Raw genomic sequence first — 19,783 nt, 5'->3', positions numbered from 1 at the left:
ACAAAATATTTTGAGATAGGAGTCCACGGCCAAATATATATCATGTTGGGAGTCCTTGACATGAAAAAGTTTGAGAACCACTGATATAGCAACATAGTTTTTTTCAAAAAACTGTTAGGATTTACACCCCCATCTCAAAATATTTAGTTCCAGGGACCTCCAGAAGCAAAGATTTGAGTTACAAATGTTCGCTTAAAAAAAATAAACATAGCAGATCTACAAGCTCATAGCGCTTGGTGCCGCGCTATGAGCTTGTATATCTGCTATTTTTGAATAGCCCAAAAAATCTAAAATGACAGAGATGCGTTCCTGGATTGAATGGGTTAAGAGGGCTGGCCAAGCCCCATCTTGCCCCCCCCCTCCCCCTCTGCTGCATGGGAAGCTGAAGCCCCCTCCATGCCCGCTGGATGCCAGCCTAAAGCTCATGTATACCAGTGCCAACGCGGCACTAAAAGCTGTAAAACAAATGAGTTTCTGTTTGGTTAATGTACACTGATTGACCTCTGCTGCCAGAAATTTGATGTCACGATTGTAATGACCAGCTTTCCCGTCCGATCACTCACGCACAACGCGACAGCCGCAGTAAGGTATTTCAATTTGGATGGATGAGAGGGGCCAGGCCCGTGAGGTGCCCACAGCAGCCAGCAGTGATGTTGCGTGCATAGCCTACTTGCTGAATCGATATTCTATCAATCATCAATCACGGTGTATTGTTTGAAATTGATTAGATTCTTTCCAAAAGTTCGACAACTAAAAATCTATTGCAGAATTGCTTTTCGAATGATTTTGCTTGGGAAATTTCTTCCTCTATATGTGCAATGGAGGAACAAGCGTTTCAGTGGCGCTGAATCAATCTCTAACAGAGCCTCGAATCCACTCTGATAAGTGTGTGTGCGTGCGTGCGCGTGTGCGTGTGCGTGTGCGTGTACGTGTAGTGTACGTGTACGTGTACGTGTACGTGTACGTGTGTGTGTGTGTGTGTGTGTGTGTGTGTGTGTGTGTGTGTATGTATATATATATATATATACATACATAATATACATATGCATACACACAATATATATTACTGTATATATCCATGGGACTGACTGGTGGGTGTCTATTGGATACTGAGAGTTACGCAACTCTCCATATGCTTGGGGTGCAGGACAATTCCGTGCGGGTTATAAATAAAGAAACCTGACGCACGGGTTGCAGCCACTGTGATTTGGGCAGGTTCTCACTCGGGATGTCATAGTTCTGCAGTGCTAGCCCCAATGCTATTTCAGGCTCTTCCTCATTAGAACATCCGCCGTGAGTGGAGGGAAGAAGAAGAAGAAAAAAAAACAGACTTTACAAAAGACATTTCATTAGGGAAGGGAGAGTATGAAGAGTACATTCAACCCCCCAGCAGCAATTCTGTGTTCTGGACTACAACTCAAAAGCTTTACTACATGTACTACATCACCATGAAGACAATCGCACACGCTGTTATAATGTATACTACACACACACATGCATTTACATACACATACAGATACTGTACACATGTATACATTCTCACAAATATATTAAGTAAACGCACACACGAACGCAGGCGCGAGCGCGCACACACACACACACACACACACACACACACACACACACACACACACACACACACACACACACACACACACACACACACACACACACACACACACACACACACACACACACACACACACACACACACACACACACACACACACACACACACACACAAACACCTGTGTGGCAGACATGCATAAGTGTGGTATCCGTGGCTAGACTCAGTCTGTGGAAATCAGTGTCACACACTCCCATGGGCTGAGGTCTCCAGACCTCGTTGACAGGGGTGCAAACACACAACCTGTCCATAATGACAGCAGATACTCCAGACACACCACCTCCAGCAGAGTAGAAAAAATGGTGTGTGTTTGTGTGTGTGTGTGTGTGTGTGTGTGTGTGTGTGTGTGTGTGTGTGTGTGTGTGTGTGTGTGTGTGTGTGTGTGTGTGTGTGTGTGTGTGTGTGTGTGTGTGCATAAAAAGCAGCGGTAGGGAGAAGAGAGAGAGACAATAATGATATTGTGTGACTGTGCGTACAATGAGCCTGTGTGTGTGTGTGTGTGTGTGTGTGTGTGTGTGTGTGTGTGTGTGTGTGTGTGTGTGTGTGTGTGTGTGTGTGTGTGTGTGTGTGTGTGTGCCCGTGGGGGCCCTCTCACACCACAGTGGCGGGCTAATTTAGTTAGGGAATAGCAGGCTGTCCTTCAGGTGAATGGGCAGAGACTGGTCTCAATATGAGATGTAATAAAACCACCCCCATCTATGGATCACACCGCTCCATCAGTCGTCCTTCACATGTCTCAAAAGAAGACACACACACACACACACACACACACACACACACACACACACACACACACACACACACACACACACACACACACACACACACACACACACACACACACACACACACACACACGCACACACACACACACACATGCACATGCTCATGCACGCACGCAAACATAGACACGGATGCATGCACGCTTGTGCGTACACACACACACACACGTACACACACACTGTATAGCTACAAACACATGCACACATTTATACACGTAAACTCACAGAGGCCCCATGCAGAAATGCATCCCCTGAGTCAAATGCAATCATAAAGAGGCTTGATAACTAGTAACTGTGTAATGTAAAGATTGCTTTAAAAAATATCCCAAATCAGTAATACGTACATTTAATTTACAGTGTCTCATTTGAAAATCACACTCAACCAGGTTTATTTATAATATAGAGGTGTGGAACTAAGTGTTTTGCTATAATTGCACGACCATGCCCTTTTGACAATACTGTCGACGAATTCAAAACATAACCTACCTATTCTTTCAATAGTATCGATAATATGATTAGTTTTTTCCCCCACTTTCCAGTAACAGATTCCAGTAATCAATTTATTTGTAAATAGATTACCATGAATTGTATTACATGTAATCCAGCACTCCAAAACCTTTCACAATAACATCATGATTCACACCGGGAGCTGTGACTTAACCACTTAACCACTTAAGCCCTATATATTCATCGTATACTACAAAGAGCAAAAATAGTCGTTCCACAAGCAGCTCACATCACGTTGCATCGTGACACGTGAGATGATCTTATAGATGATCTGTTATTTTTATGATTCTTTAATCATTTTGACAAAAATGTTAACAATATTGAAAGATTTCCCAAAAATAGGGATGTCGAGTTTAATGTGGTTAATGCATTCCTCTGTCTGTGACCGACTGAACAGAAATGCCTGTATACCCGTAAAACAGCAGTGCTTTGGCCGAAGCTCTCCAGACTCCACTAGAGTCTCTCATTCTCCCATTGTGCTGCAGCTGACTGCTCTCCTCTCTCCCAGCAGCCACTGGCAGCCAGGGTCTGGGCAACCAGCAGCTTTTACCCCACTTTGGCTTTGTCTGTCTCAGCCCCACTCCAGTCTGGGGGCCCTTCACTTTGGAGGAGCTGGAGCTCTTTTCTCTATAATCCGCTGAGACCCAATTAACAGGGACCAAGCTTCTGCGACTGCAGAGGGAACCATGAGGAAGATGCAAAGTTGCTACTATAATTGAGGATGTGTTTTAACACTCTCTCTTCGGGCCACAACGGCCACTTTAGTGCACTCTGATGAAACAGATAGAGGGGGGGGGGAGAGAGTAAGAGAGAGAGAGAGAGAGAGAGAGAGAGAGAGAGAGAGAGAGAGAGAGAGAGAGAGAGAGAGAGAGAGAGAGAGAGAGAGAGAGAGAGAGAAAGGAGCCCAGCAGTGGGACTTTTAAAAACTACTGACAAAAGGCAAAAAACTCTGTGATCTGTGGACTTAGATATTTCAGTGTGACTTGGTGCCTCATATTTCCGTTGTTGAAAAGCGTAAAGTGGATATCTGTCAGATATACATAAGAAAACACACATTTGATTTGTAGAGGGAAGATGTCCTTCCTGGTAAGAGTACTGCTCCGCTCTCGCCAGTTGGCTTTCTTTAATGGAGCCACATGTTAATTAGTACTGTAGTTAATCCCATATTAAAGCGACCCAAACTGTCAGGTCACATTATAAACAATCGGCCCCAGCGTTTGTGCGTGTGACATTTGGAGCTGCTATCTCTCCCAGTAAAATGTTCCCTAGGTACTAATTGGCCTACTTTACGCTGTCTTTCTTTGAATTGCCAGTTTCTTTATCATTTAGGATATTAGCCTTGACAAGCATCATCCCGTATTCCCATACAGACCCACTAAATGTGCAGGGGAGCAAGATTTTTCTTTTTCTTTTTTTTTGCAGAGGGACAGCAAAAAAATAAAGAAATGAATGATTTAACCCTAGACAGTGAGATTGCCAGATCCACCTTCATGCGATATTTAATACAATTTGAAAGAGGAATAAAAGTTCAAACACTTTGCCAGCAGCAAAGTATGTGTAACTTTTCTCTGCTTGCATTATTTAAGATAGGCTCCATCATTTTATCAATCTATCGATCTTGCTCCAGAAAGATGAAAATGGAAAAATAATGAGGCCGATGAATGCAGTGTAAAGAACATCAATGTGCAAAAATTTAATTATCTGTGCAGGAAAGAGAGGGGAAAACGGTGTCGGCTGTTTTCTAAAACAAAAAAGAGCGTGGAAAAAAGAAGCGGTTAATATTTTTCCCTCTCTGCATATTTTAATTACCAGATCAATCATAACTACATACCGCGATGCGGGGAAGAGAAAGGAAAATTGCAAGTCTAAATGAAAAACAATAGATTTGCTTTAAAGTCTTGGGCCCTTTTGAAGTCTAAATTAAAATTTCAGGTACCTTTACGAGAGCCTCCTTCCTTCGCAAAGTTGTGATATTTAATTAGCATGTTTAGATTCTGATGAAATGAAACTTCATAGCCCAACATCATGTGAAATAAAGACTGGTACCCCAGCATTTTGTGCATGTGTGTGCATGCGCATGTGCTCATGCATGCGTGCGTGCGTGCGTGCGTGCGTGCGTGCGTGCGTGCGCGTGTGCGTGTGTGCGTGTGTGTAGGGGAAAGGGGATTACATACAGGGGGGATTAAATCACATCAGCAGCACACAGGAGGTCCTGTTTGTCCTCTGACAGAAGCTATTGTTCTGTGACTTGTGCTGGCTCTGGCTCTGTCTCAACCCGAACCACGGTGGTCAATGGGGTGTGGTAACGACTTTTGCTCTCTGACTGTGTCTTGTGCAGGCTCTGACTCCGCGGCCTGAAATCGCAGAAATCCTGGCGTAGAATTGGCGAAGCAGTTCTCTCTCCCCTCGTTCCGCCTTTTTCTCCTCCTCAATCGCGCAAGCTTTTCCTGGTTTGTGCGAGCGCTGACGTTTATTTCTCCTGGCATGTCCTCGCCGGCGCCGAGCCACCGATTTCACACATTTTTATTGGCTAATTTGACTGTGCTCTTGCCAACAGCTGAGCAGAGGGAGCCAGGAGTCAGTGCATCCCAGGAACACAGCTATTGCTGCTTCTGCTGCTGTTGTTGCTGCTTCTACTTCTACTACTACTACTACTACTACTACTACTACTACTACTCAATGCTTTAAACTACTGTTTATAGAACACAACATATTGAAAAGAACCCTTGAGTTTGTACATTTTAAGTATTCGAAAAACTAAAAGTTAGGTGCGCCCCAATCTGGGAACCCATCGTCAAATGAAAAGGAAAAACAGCGCCCTCTGCTGTTTTTTACTATCTCACTTGGCTCTGGGAGGAAGTCGACGTAGCACACATACGCAAGGAAACCGGGGTTTTGGTCTGCCTTCAGCCTTTCACTTCCGGCGACTATGTTTTCATTCCCACTAACAATATTTATACACGGAACACTAACACCACTTCTCCCAGAGAACATGGATCGTTTTGGTTATAAGCCCACTTGTTTCTATGATGAAAGAGCAAGTTAAAATGTGAATATCTTTCCGTAGTTTTGTCTGCTCCGAGGACGCTATTGTTAAATTAGTTTTGGTTTGTTTCTAGTGGGGAAGGATCGGTACACACGTAAATCCCGCCCACTACATTTGATTGGGTAAAGCGCGGCCTGCTTCCTGATCTGAAGGCACGCCCACTTGTCGGCACGCCCACTTGTAGGCCAGTGGGTACGGGATATGACGAACCCCCCTGACAGATTCAAGCGGAGAGCAGAATCTGTTCTTGAGAGATTGGGTGCGCCCCAACAATGCACCCCTCTCTTTCATGAGTTTTTTGGTTTCGCCCAGCCATGCCTATCTGACCGCTCCGCGGCACCGCTTTCAGTTTCGCGGTGTGGCAGTCGCGGAGTTAAATTAACAGTGAGGATTTTTACTGTGTTCTACCTTCTCGGTTTTTCACTCTCTGTGGGCAACACAGAGGATGTACAATATAGACAGGTTTCTTGTTTACAAACATTACTGGATGTGTGCGCATTCAGGGTGCAAAACCATTTTAAAAGAAACACGCACATCTGAGATTAATAAACTGATTAGTCAGCTATAGAGCCACGAGCTGCAGTGTGTGATGGTGACCACGTTACCTCAAGTGTCTCAAACTAGATAAGATAAGACCTTTATTGTAAGAAGAATGCATGCCAGATAATGTAAAGAGTGCTGTGTTTATCCCTAGATGTGCAGAAACTTGTTTATTAATTGCAATGGTACAGTACACGAACATGCGCGCACAATGCACATGCAACAGCCACACATGTGAATGGCAATGACGTGCAGCAGCAGCACTACTACTACTACTACTACTACTACTACTACTTAGTACTACTACAACAACAACAACAACTACTACTATTACTACTATCTCCTACTACTACTACTACTACTACTACTACTACTACTACTACTACTACTACTACTACTACTACTACTACTACTACTACTACTACTACTACTACTACTACTACTACTACTACTACTACTACTACTACTACTACTACTACAACAACAACAACTACTACTACTACTACTACTATCTCCTAATACTACTACTACTATTACTACTTAGTACTAGTACACCTACTACTACCACTACTACTACTGTACAGTGTACAGCTAATACTACTGCTACTACTGCTGCTACCACTACTACGGCTACTGCTACTGCTACTACTGTACAGCTAATACAACTGTCACTGCTACAACTCCTACTACTACCTCTGCTACTACTGCTATTCTAACAACCTCTGCTTGTTAGAATCACAGAAAAAACATCAGTTTGTTTAACTCTGAGTGTAACTGATATGGGACAATTCAGATATTTACATAATATGCCACATGTAGACAACAATATCCGTTAATTACGTATATGGAAATGAGAAATGTTTTGAAAAGAGAACGCTAATACTACTCCCACTCCTGATATCACAGCCTTGACTATGAGAAAGATATTATATATATTATATAATATTATGTATATTATATATATAAATATATTATATTTAGTGATGAAGCCAATCTACAAGCTCACAACCCCATTGTGATGCAACATGTTGTGAACTCTTCGATCGGCATTTCTTTTCTATTTTTAAATAGGTCTTAACAAGGAGCAAGGAGAGTTTATTATAATAGATATGCTTAGTTTATCAGACCCCCCCTCCAACATCAAAGAACTAGGCAGTGCTTTGCGTACATCCATCATCAAACATGGCATGGGTTTAGATGAACCGAACAGTGCAGGGTACGTGCGTAGGCCGATCCACCGTGAAACATAGAGCCACGTACGCTTTGGAGGAGTGGATGTGTAGCTTGTCAGGCGCATCTGACTGGCTACAATAAGAACAGTGCAGGGTGGCGCCATGCGTGCGTCCGTCCTCGAACACGGCTAACATTTGCACAAGCAGCGGCAGTCAAGCGTGACATCTCCGGGCTCTGAGGTTTGTGCTGTGCTGTCAGGGCGGTAGAAATTAAACCTGGCACTGCAGAGCAGAATGTGCTGAAACTCATCAATTCCACATGGCTAGAGAGGCAAGTGCCTATTTATAACAGTCACCCCCCCCCCCCCTGTCCCCCCACATCCCCCCCGTCCCACCTCTCTCTCTCTCTCTCTCTCTTCTTTACCTGGTGTGCATCCCCGGCTCTAAACACGCATTCGTAATGATGAATACGCCCAACTGGGAAGTGCAGACAGGGCATCAGTCAGGACAGCAAAACAAACACGCCAACACACACGCTGCACGCACGCACGCACGCACGCACGCACGCACGCACGCACGCACGCACGCACGCACGCACGCACGCACGCACGCACGCACAAACATAGACACACACACACACACACACACACACACACACAAACATAGACACACAAAGTCAGATCACAGCACAACACAGCAGAGGAGGGATACAGCTGACACAGGGAGGCTGATGGAAGGTTTGGGGTGTCTCAACATTTAAAACACCCTGCAGAACCACAACAATCAGTCACCTCCATGGAAAACAAGGGCGTCCGATCTATTAAACATCCTGTTGAAATGGGCTTGGTCTGATGTTGCGATATGGCGCCCCCTGTTGAAATGCTGTCAAACCTACTACTGGTTTTGTTTACTTGGTGATTTACTGGATTGAGGATAACTGCATTTGTTACTTGGAATGACAGGTCAGCGTCAACATGTTTGATACTTGGACTGACACCATGTGACAGCTGTACATGAGATTTTCATGTACGTTTTAGGCTGCAAGAGGCTTGCTCATTAAATGTTTCTTTAGCAACTTGATCTCTAGCTTTCCTTATTCTTGGACAAACATTCAGTGAAACGAGCCGATCTACAGGCTTACAACGCTTCGCAGCATGATGCGTTGTGAACTTGTAGATCGGTGTAGAGGGAAAAAAGGAGGGGGCTGGGTTGGAACAACCTTGTATCTGAACTGGTACAATTAAAGTGTTATCTAGAGTTTTCAGTTATGCAAGGTGTCATGTGGGCAGCCAGGCATGCTTCCGAGACTAGGTGAGACAGCCCTTCATTCTATGACATTTCTCCCCAAACTTGCATTTTTCCTGTCAATCTCCATTGTGTAATATCAGGTCAAAACTAAATCCCAGATTGTGCATTTTAAATACAGCTATTTGGGGTATTGTGATGTCTCAGTGGGCTGGGCCGCATAAATGTCATGGGTTCGATTCTGCTTTGTGCTTTGACACACATTATCCTCTAACTTTCTCTTATCTTTCCTGTCATTGTCTCCGCCAGGCCGAAGGCATGGCCGAGACTACTGTATGTTTTGCACCCTGTCCGTCAGTCCGTCCGTTTGTCCGTCCGTGTGTGTGTGTGTGTGTGTGTGTCCGTCTGTGAACAGCTAATCTCCGGCACCGTTGGCTTGATCGCAGTGAAACTGTGCACACACACTCCCTGGCTGCCAGAGTTGTATCATTTTTCACATGGGCCTGTTATAGCTAGTCGGCCGACTTATGTAAAACTATTTTCTTTATATTACTCCTTCAGATTTTATCCAAATTTCACGCAAATCGGTACACATGATCTCTATAGTCATGTGATCAAGACGGATCTGTTTGATTTTTCACATCCCATCCTGATTGGCTAAGATTGACATCTAAAGTATGCAGGAGTGGCCCGTTTTGAATAAAATGCTGCAAATCCATCCTGATTGGCAAATTCTGAACATTGCTGGCCCACAATAACCTGCCTTACCCGGCGGAGACCTGTACTTTTTCTAGTTACTACTGTAACCACTATATATAATGAAGTGGACATGTAATCAAAAAGATAGTAAGAATCGTAATATGAACACATAATATATATTCAGTTGCTGTGTGTGTTCAGATGTCATTGTATCGGACTTTGGCATTAGCAGAGTAGTTGAACCAAATCAAAGAGTCCCCAGTCGACTAAACAACATCAGAACATGTGATCCAAAGTCCATCATGTTTCATTCAACACATCTAAGCGTGTCCTGCTTTGAATATAATACAGTAATAAAGAACATAACAGGAAGGAGTTCATCAAGCTTAAGCTCTGGGTTTGAACCAGGTGTTCCGCATTGATTTGTACGATAGGGGAGGACACTCTAGCTCTGGAGGCTCAGACAAGGTACAAGGCTTGAGGAGAGAGTTGTCTAGGGTACATTCCACCCCCACACACCTTAGACCACCTCATTCTCTCTTTCTCTCCCTCCCTCCCTCCCTCCCTCCCTCCCTCACTCTCTCCATCCCTCCTTCTCTCCAGTATGAAGAGGACACGAGTGATAAAGCAGGAGCAGAGAGACGCTGGTTTACATGGCCCTGGAGCCCATTATGTTCCCCACAATAGGCTGGAGGCCTGGACGTGCTGTGAATAGGTAATGGCCTAGAGTTCCTGGGCCTGGCCTGCTGTTCAATGAGCCTGAGACGACTGGGCTAAGAGACAGGGCATTAGAGATACCTCAGCACCCTCCACTATGGAATGCTCTGACTACGGCCAGGAGGGGAGGGGACACTAGGGCTGAAAGACAGGTGACTGAAAGTGGGCAAGACAGGCAGGATGATGTCATGGAACCTCACTCACACTCAGTGTGAAATGAAAGATAACACAAGATATTCATGAGGCCATTGAAAAATAGGGCTTTGGTCTGTATGTATAATGCTCACTTCATTCACTGCACACAGAAACATCTACAAAACTAGCGTGCATTTAGTATCCTAACTAGCCAATCAGCAGGTACTTTATGGCAAGATTGTCTCTGCCACTCGCTAATTCCAACCCCACCTTCCCAAGTTAGCCATCCAGTCGGCCAATCTGTGCTTAATAACCAGAAGGTTTTAGCGACGTGATGAAGATCTGTCTTCATTGAGCTGGAAAAGCGGCAGCATCGCCGAGCAGTTTCTTCCTTAACGGCACAGTCCCTCATCTATGAAAGTGCCATAGAGCCCCCCTCAGACAATTAGGCAGGGAAAAGGTTTATGACCGTTAGACTCACTCAGCTCAGCTCAGCTCAGCTTAGCTCACCGGCAATCTCTCACCGCCAGCGTCGCCATGAGCGCTGGCTCGTGCAGAAAGGTAATTATGGAGCGGCTCGTAATGACATGGAGGAAGCTTGCGTCATAACACCCACAGCCTTTTATCACGACGCCATAATTAATTATCGTCCTTTTTACTCTTTGATTCATTCCACACTATTCATAACATATTCATACATCCAAGAGAAATTATCATTTCCTTTAGGAATTAATCAAGATAGCAGGAAGGGTTGGACTTCCACTTCTGCTCTCGATGGATGATCCAAAGCTGTGTTTGGTTTACCTGCCATGTGGCCAGGCTCAGGGCATGATCCTTTAGATCAGGTGGAAAAACTGCCATGGCCTCATTCTCCAAACTGTTGTTTGGATAGTCTGATAGTATACTGCATTTATGGCAGTGTTTCTCAAATGGGGGTATTAGTACCCCTAGGAGTACTTTATACTCCTATGGGTATTCAGAACATTTGTAAATAAATACAATTGCTTATATTATTGGTACAATTTATCCCACATTCATAACCTCAGTTAAATCTGGAAACCATACATAAAAAAATCTATAAGCTATATATTTTAAATACGAACAATCAACAATGATTGAACTGCCCTAAGGGAGCCAAAAGAATGTTTGAAAACCACTGGTATGGTGACACAAGTACTGTAGGTTTGGGTCCAAACTACAATTGCATACTGTACGGTATACTGTCTGTTTGACAGACAGTCGTTAATTGGATGTGATAATCTAATCAACTAATAAGACTAAGAGTTGCCATGGGAGTAGCCTAAGGGCTAATTTATACTTTGTCGAACGGTCATGTCACTTGACTATTATAACTGATGTGTACTGACAAATGTGGTACGCTGTTAACTTGTTCAGTACAAATTAGCCTTACTGTGCACGTCATGTGCCGATAGCACTATGGGTTCAGGTCCAGCGCATAGCGTTGGTTTGATGTAATGGCCAAATTGTCTCTATTCTACCCACTGTGTTGTCTAACAAAGCAGAAATGCCTCAAAATTAATCTGAAAAAAATGCCATGGTTGTTATAGATGTATTTCTGCCTCAGCTGCTTACAAAGCAAGATGTAAAAATCAGAAGGGTATAATTATATCGGTTTCTTTCTTTGTGCAGGCCTCCTTCAACCTCACCTGAACCTGAGAAATCAATACTATGCACCTGGGTGCTAAGCAGCAGCCATTTTAAGACAGCCTTTCTCATCACATTCCTGAAGTTGAAGCACGCTACAGCGAAGTCAAAATATCTCCACAGCAAACTCATAGAAAACAAGCGGCAGCAGCAACGACAACAACAACAACAACAGCACGGACAAAAACACTGACTTCCCCCTCATCATCACTTCACAACCTCAGGGGAAGAAATGGCACAGTTAGACTCATAAACAGGTGTCCACCAAGCCCCCAGTAGGCAGCACTTTAATAGCTGTTTGATGTTTTTGATGTCTAGTCAGCTCAATTGTACCTTGCTGCCTGATAATGAGGGCCAATAATGATTCCTGAGCTCGAGGGGTTAATGGTATGTAACCGGCAGAGCCGCTAATTACACGTTACAAACTATTTATCAGAATCTCCATCTGCACAAGCACCACAACTCTCATTGTGCACGCTAAATTACTCCACGGATTATCAGTGTAAAGCAAGTTTCAGTAATTAGGGACCCATGCTGCTGTTTTCTTTTTCTGAGAGCACCGGTGACAAGAGGAGAGGAGAAAAATGGAGCGACGGGTTAATTTATTTTGCCCGGGAATACAATGCAGGTTGAAAACCTGGAAGTACAAAATGAAGGAAACAGTTTTTCCCTCGTAATCCAAGAAAAACAGATATTCTGAGAAATCGGTCACGTTTTTTTCCCTCTCTCTCTCTCTCTCTCTCTCTCTCTCTCTCTCTCTCTCTCTCTCTCTCTCTCTCTCTCTCTCTCTCTCTCTCTCTCTCTCTCTCTCTCTCTCTCTCTCTCTCTGTCTCTCTCTCTCTCTCTCTCTCTCTCTCTGCCTCTCTCTCTGCCTCTCTCTCTGCCTCTCTCTCTCTCACACACAAAGGTTAATTCTGTGGAGAGTTTACACTCTGAAGTGAGAGAGAGAGGTGTAAATTACATTGTGGAGCCCACATAAGCCCGATTGGCACTTCGTCGTACGATGGCATTGCAGACCAGAAAATAGTCGATCTGTAAGCTCACAACGTGTTGCAGATGCTACGCATTGTGAGCTCATAGATCTGCTATTTCCGGTCTGCGACGCTGCTGTACGACTGAGCGATAAATTAAGCAACAGTCTCTGCGAGACATGGCGAAGGCGGCATGCCACAGTATATCCAGATGGCAGTGGGAAGGTTGTGTGAAAGTTGTACGGCCGGCACTACGGGCCCTCCGTCTCTCCAGCGATCGGTTATTTGAGAAATTACTGTCATACCCCCCCCCCCCACACACACACACACACGCACACACACACCCCAAGCCCCCAAAGGTGCACCTCAGACCACGGAGACATGTACCATCTCCTCTCCTGCCGCAGTAAATTTTTATTAAAATTACCTTCATTATAAGACAGCGTTCATTATAAAACCAAAAAACGCCAGTCTCCCAGGGCCCGGCGGATTAATAAGGACAGCGGTGTATTTTAAGCTGTAAACTCAAGCTCCTCTCTGTCCTTAATCTCCTTCCTACTTCACAAGGCCAAATTACTGTAACACCTCTCCTCAGCTCTGACGGGACCTCATTAGCAAACTTCCAGGGAAAGAAAGAGAAAAGAAGAGAACAAGGGAGAAAAAAAAGGAGAAGAAGGGAGGGAAGCGACCAATGACAGCCACCAGCTCTGGGATTAACCCTTTCTCCTCCCTCCTCCTAGCGGGAAGAGAAAAAAAACTAGGTCGTCAACGTGTTTCTAATCAGTCGCCTGGTTAGCGATAATTAGGAGGCGAGATTGGACGGGAGAAGAGAGGGAAAAGTGGGTGGGGAACGTTGAAATGAAAAAGAAAAGAAGGAGAACCTGTCATGTAGCAAACACTTCAAAGGAACCGACTTCTCTTTTAGAAGTGGCATGATGAGGGTCCAAATACCAAGAGGGACGCCTCGGGGGCCTCCGAACTAGGGAGAGGGAGGGGAGGGCTGGAGGTGGCAGAGGCAGGGACCCAGTTCTTTCTCAATGCACACACACACACACACACGCACGCACACACACACACACACACACACACACACGCACGCACACACAAACAAACACTTTTCACACGTTCACCACCTGTACAGTACAGCTGCAGGGGAGCTTTAGTCTATCCCAAAACAAGCAGCCAAATAAGCACATCCAACTCCACCTTCTCCTTGCATGTTCTCCCCGCAGCAGCAGGTAGAGGAGTCCCTTAGCTTACACTAAGGCCGCACAGACTACCGCTGGGTAAAGTTCACCAGCCCTCCGCAAGCTGTTTGACATTAACAATAAGGTCAAAGTGTATCAGGAAGCACCGTGAGGATTACATTATTTCGGCGTGGATGCATGTACAGCTCACGGTTTCACAAAGAGTAGAAAAATGGATGCAGGACGATCCAGTTTAAGATGACTTATTCGTCAGTGTACCGTACAGTAACAGTCTGTGGAAGTTGAGATGAGAGAGGGGGCCGTTGGTGCCCGGAGAGGCCCGCAGCGAAAACATCATCGCTCATTATCAGCCATCTATTTTATCTACTACGAAACCATCTCTAGACTCCCAGTTGTCAGACATCAATAGTCCTTAAATTAATCCCGCGGGTTCCTGTTTGCACAATAAAGACATGGAAGGGTGCTTTTGATATTTGTGCGACTTTACAGTTTGGAGTAATTGAATTAGCACACGAATCAAACCATCGCGATGCAGAGTGCCGCCGGTATTGAATGTGATAGCTTCAGCCAGCGAACGGGCGACTGCTCAGACATAGTCAATTATGAACCATTAAAAACAAGTTGCCAATAATCACCTCGGCGAGAACCTGAACAATCCATGCTGAGTGTTCTCATGTTTAGTGATGATGGGGCTTTCAGCATGTTGCTGTTGAGCGGCACGTTCGGTGGTGTGGGGGGGGGGGGGGGGGGTGGTGAGACTGGAAACATATTTGTGGTATCATTTCCATAAGATCCTGCCTCGCGGACCATAACGCAGCTCACAAATGTGATTTATGACCTTGGTTTAATGGCCAGAGCAGAGTCTTACTAGGTATCAGATGACTTTTTCAATATGGCGACGTCAGAGGGTGGGGGGGGGGGCATGGCGAGTGCACCATCACAACAGGAAATGAGGGCTTGTCTCGGCCAAGAAAATATGAGAAGGCAGATATCTGATCATCTAATGGCAGATAGATGCTACTTCACTTTGACAGAAAAGGCATCAGTCAATAAACGGCAGATGAGGAGGAACATGAAAAGTATGCCATGGATTCCTGCCCCCCTCTCCTCCTCCTCTCTCTATCTATCGAATCATTCATTCCCAGGAGCAGTGTGATGTGTGCTGTGTAGAGGGCATATACCGAACATGGAAGTGCTGTCTTGTACTGTATGTCAGGATAAGATGGCTGTGAAATCCTGTGAAATTTGTCTGCGCAAATGCTAAAAGTACTCTGTGACTTCAGTGTACTCGTGCAGCAATAAATCTTCACAGTCTTTCTTTATATCTTTAGAAACCTACAGTACGAATGTTGAATGTACTGTATCTGTAAATCATGGAGGAAAACTCACCTGGGCTTGAAAACTCTTGAGGACAGGTGCCACCATCTCCCGGACTTCCTATATATACACAGGCAGAAAGAACAGAGGCTCAGCATTTCTTAATTTGTGTGTTTCTCCAGCTGGTTAGGGACCGGAGTGGCCTCAATGAGGCAAAATAGCAGATTCATGTACAGTAAGGACTGGAAATGTACAGTAAAACAAACGTGATTGGATGTGCTGTATCTATTCTTACAGAGTGTGCAGTCAAGCAAGCGAGTGAGTGAGTGAGCGAGTGAGTGAGTGAGCTAGCGAGCGAGTGAGTGAGCGAGCGAGTGAGTGAGTGAGTGAGTGAGTGAGTGAGTGAGTGTGTGAGCGGGTAAGTATAAAAAACAAAGTGGGTAAGTGACTGAGTGAGGAGGTTACTGGTTAACTGACTGACTGACTGACTGACTGACTGACTGACTGACTGACTGAGCGAGTGGCGGAAGATTGGTGTACAGGGATGAGCTGTTAAAACCATGGCAGTTTGAACAAGCAAGTTTAAAAAGTGTTTTTCCCCCAAGTGTATTATAGCTCAGGATGCAGGCTCCTACCAGCTTCTAGAGATTCAGGTAAGGAGATTGAGCTGCCAGCAGTGACAGCCTGATCCTGTCTTATAATGCTTGTGTTATACTGACTAGATGGATTATAGCACACGGTACATACTGAGAATTATTTGGACAGACTTGTGATGAAATTGGACACAATCATTGGGCATAGCCTCATTCATTTAACCCATTCTCTTTCACTGCCAGACTTATTTCTGGCTGCGTGCACCCACTGCCAGCGATTTTCTTACCTTTTGAAGTAGTCACAGAATATTTATCTCCAGTATGATCGATCCCCTGATGGTTGCTAATCACAGAGGGTTTCACTGTGCTTCCGAGAAGAACAAACTAATGTCATCGCGACCTCCCGTTCGCTTTTATACGCCTTCGAAAATAACATGTCTCTGCCAAAAATACATAGTAAAAAAAAAAGTACACAGGAGCCGAGATACTGGATTTTTAAGTAATAAGTTAACTAGGTGAATGGAGCAGTACATCTTCGGATCGCGTTATCTCTGGTTCTGTAGTCGTCATAAGTCGTTCTTGGCAGCCAGGGCGTTATGACAATGTCTCATCATAAGTCGTTCTTGGCAGTGAGAGAGTTAAAACCGGGAACACATCTGTGTTATTTTAGATTTTAACCAGTTGAACCATAATTTTATACTTTGGCTATTCAAAAATAGTATGAGCTTGCCGAGCTGCTATTTTTTGGAAAAAATGCAAATCTTTGAATATATATATTTTTCAAAGGGGGGTCCCTGGAACAAAATATTTTGAGATGGGGGTTGACGGCCCAATACATATCATTTTGGGGATCCTCGACATGAAAATGTTTTGTGCACCACTGATATAGCAACAGAAGTTTTTCAGAAAACTGTTACGATTTAGAAGACATTTGTAGAATCGGGTCTCAGGTCTTAATGGGTTATTACATGAATTTGACTTGGATTTAGATCTGCAACATCTGAGAGTTGTCTTTTGCATATGTATATATGTTACAGGGAAATTGGAAAACCAGTGAAATTGAAAAAGGAGCGCTCGTTTTCACCCCCACCCCCTCACTTCCTTTGTTATCGATTCACTTTGATTGCGACTGGTGACGTTAATCTGTCTATCTAATCAACACACCTGTTACTAGGCGATTCTGTAGAACCAACACTAGAGGGCAATGCAAGCCACACTAGAGCCCCCCCCCCCCACACACACGCACGCATGCACACTAATTAGAGAGTGTCGTGGATAGTAACCCATGAAAAGATCTATTCTCCCCCTATCGGTTTACAACTCGGACGACGCTGAGTCGACTAGCAGACCATCGGCCGGTCGGCGTGGGCACTCGCGCCTCTCGGCCTCTGGACTATTATCACCATCTTGCCAGTTAAAAATACAGCGTTACTCTGCTCAGTTTGGCTAACCGCTTCATTATCCAACCTGTAAAAGAATATTTCTCTCATATTATCCATTTTATTTTCAGCCTCGCATCAAAGCCCCGCCTCGCGCCGAAGCCCCGCCTTGCGCCTAAAAACGAGCATACCTTTCCAATTTCCCAGCGAATGCCAATCTCCCTGCGACATATATACTACATGCTGAATACCAGGGGTTCTCAAAGGACCCCCAAATTTTAACCCCCCATGAAAAAAAGATTTGTCAACACTTGTCAACATTTTTCAAAAATAGCAGATCTACAAGCCCACAACATGTTGCAGCATGACACGTTGTGAGCTTGTAAATCGGTTATTGCTGAATAGCCTGAAAATTAAATGAACTGAAATGTGTAAAATGTTCTACATTTTTGCTGTGGTCCCCCTGGAAAACCCCCCAAGGGCCCCTGGGGGTCTCCGGACCCCACTTTAACACATTCACCCAATCCGGGAACGCATCTGTGTCATTTTAGATTTTAGCTATAACCATTATCTTATACTTTGGCAAGAACCAATGCTGCTGTATACACTCAAGTCACACAGTCACCTCCATTGTCACAGCCAGTGTGTGTGTCCCTGAAGTGAATAGAATGACACATAAATACAGAACTGGGGTGGAGGTTGGGGTGGAGGTTGGGGGTGGGGGGTCACGGTACTCACCTCGGGGACATTTCTCTTGAACTCCCTGCTCAGCTCCACAAGGTGTTTATGGGAGTGCTCACTCTCTTCTTGTCGGCCCGCCAGCTCAGACGCTACAGAGTTTAGCTCCCTCTAATAACACAAAGAGAGAGAGAAAGGCTGAGTGAGTGAGTGAGTGTGAGTGTGAGTGTGAGTGTGAGAGTGTGAGTGTGAGTGTGAGTGTGTGTGTGTGTGTGTGTGTGTGTGTGTGTGTGTGTGTGTGTGTGTGTGTGTGTGTGTATGAGAGAGAGACAGACAGAGAGAGACAGAGAGGAAGGAGAAGTTGGGGCGGCCAGCCGCCGACATTCATACAGTATAAAGCTTACGAGTGTACATAAATAAAAATACACGGCTGAATATTAACAATGTAATCCTTCAAGATCTCACAGTGGTAATACTTACTGCAAGCCCTGGCCCATAAATAATTAAGCCAAAATAAATCCAATGCCTACAGTAGCAGAAGGCCTTTTAGATAATCAGTATCTGAAATAATCAATACACTTGCAACGGCCATGGAGCGCCAGGGAGGGAGGGAGGGAGCTAGGAGAGCGGGAGGGAGGGGGCAGAGGGAGGGGGAGAGAGCGACTGAGAGAGCGACTGAGAGAGAGAGAGAGAGAGAGAGAGAGAGAGAGAGAGAGAGAGAGAGAGAGAGAGAGAGAGAGAGAGAGAGAGAGAGAGAGAGAGAGGAAAGGGGAAAGAGAGAGAAAGGGGGGAAAGGCAGTGTAGTCACGTGGATAGACCCAATAACCTGACAAACAAATAGAGCCTCCACCTCAAATGAGAGGCCAAAACAGGATCCAAACACGTGCTCACTCTCTCACACACACACAAGCAGGCATGCACACATGCACGCGCGCACGCACACACACACACACACACACACACACACACACACACACACACACATACATGTCTCCCACTGCCGTAATTACCATGGGTCAAATCTATTTTCGGTCTTGCCCTCTTTTCCATTTCTCTCTCCCATCCACAGATCGTTATATTGATGGCCGATGGATTTTCAATACCTGACAGTATAGTGTCCATAGCTTTCACCAAATTACCCTTTCGGTCCAACAAAAGCCCTCATCGCTATTCAGTTAATCCTCACTCTTGCATATCGCTTGTTTACACGTCCGCGCTATAAGAATAAGGGCTCCACCCTGGCAACATGTCTGATCTACTATTCAAAGCTGTCCGCCTATCCAGCCCTTCATCAGAAACTTGCATTCAGTCTGGACTCGGCCGCACCACATGCCGTCCACAAATCCAATAGTATTGATCAGTCATCTAATTCCCGGCTCTTTCAGCAAACAGAGAAAAAAAAAAGGAAAAACAGATTCAAACCTCCCCCCTCCCCTCTGCTGAACAGCGTTGGAACAGATAACTGTACTTTCACCTCTCGCATCTCATTTTGCCAGTGATTC

General features: G+C 44.9%; 1 protein-coding gene across 1 annotated transcript in view; it reads right to left on the bottom strand.

Annotated features, from left to right (window-relative positions):
* Nucleotides 1-19,783, bottom strand: part of cux2b (cut-like homeobox 2b) — a gene marked incomplete at its 5' end in the record, with an annotated part of 120,010 nt that overhangs the window by 57,767 nt on the left and 42,460 nt on the right. The window contains 2 exons of the mRNA XM_084055521.1: nucleotides 15,704-15,751; nucleotides 18,342-18,452. Coding sequence (XP_083911647.1) covers nucleotides 15,704-15,751; nucleotides 18,342-18,452 — 159 coding nt within the window. The remainder of the gene's footprint in view (nucleotides 1-15,703; nucleotides 15,752-18,341; nucleotides 18,453-19,783) is intronic.

Source organism: Gymnoscopelus microlampas (assembly GCF_963454915.1).
Source record: "Gymnoscopelus microlampas genome assembly, chromosome: 4".
Lineage (NCBI taxonomy): Eukaryota > Metazoa > Chordata > Actinopteri > Myctophiformes > Myctophidae > Gymnoscopelus > Gymnoscopelus microlampas.
The sequence above is the reverse complement of the archived record's forward strand: the minus strand, read 5'-3'. Positions and strand labels throughout refer to the sequence as shown.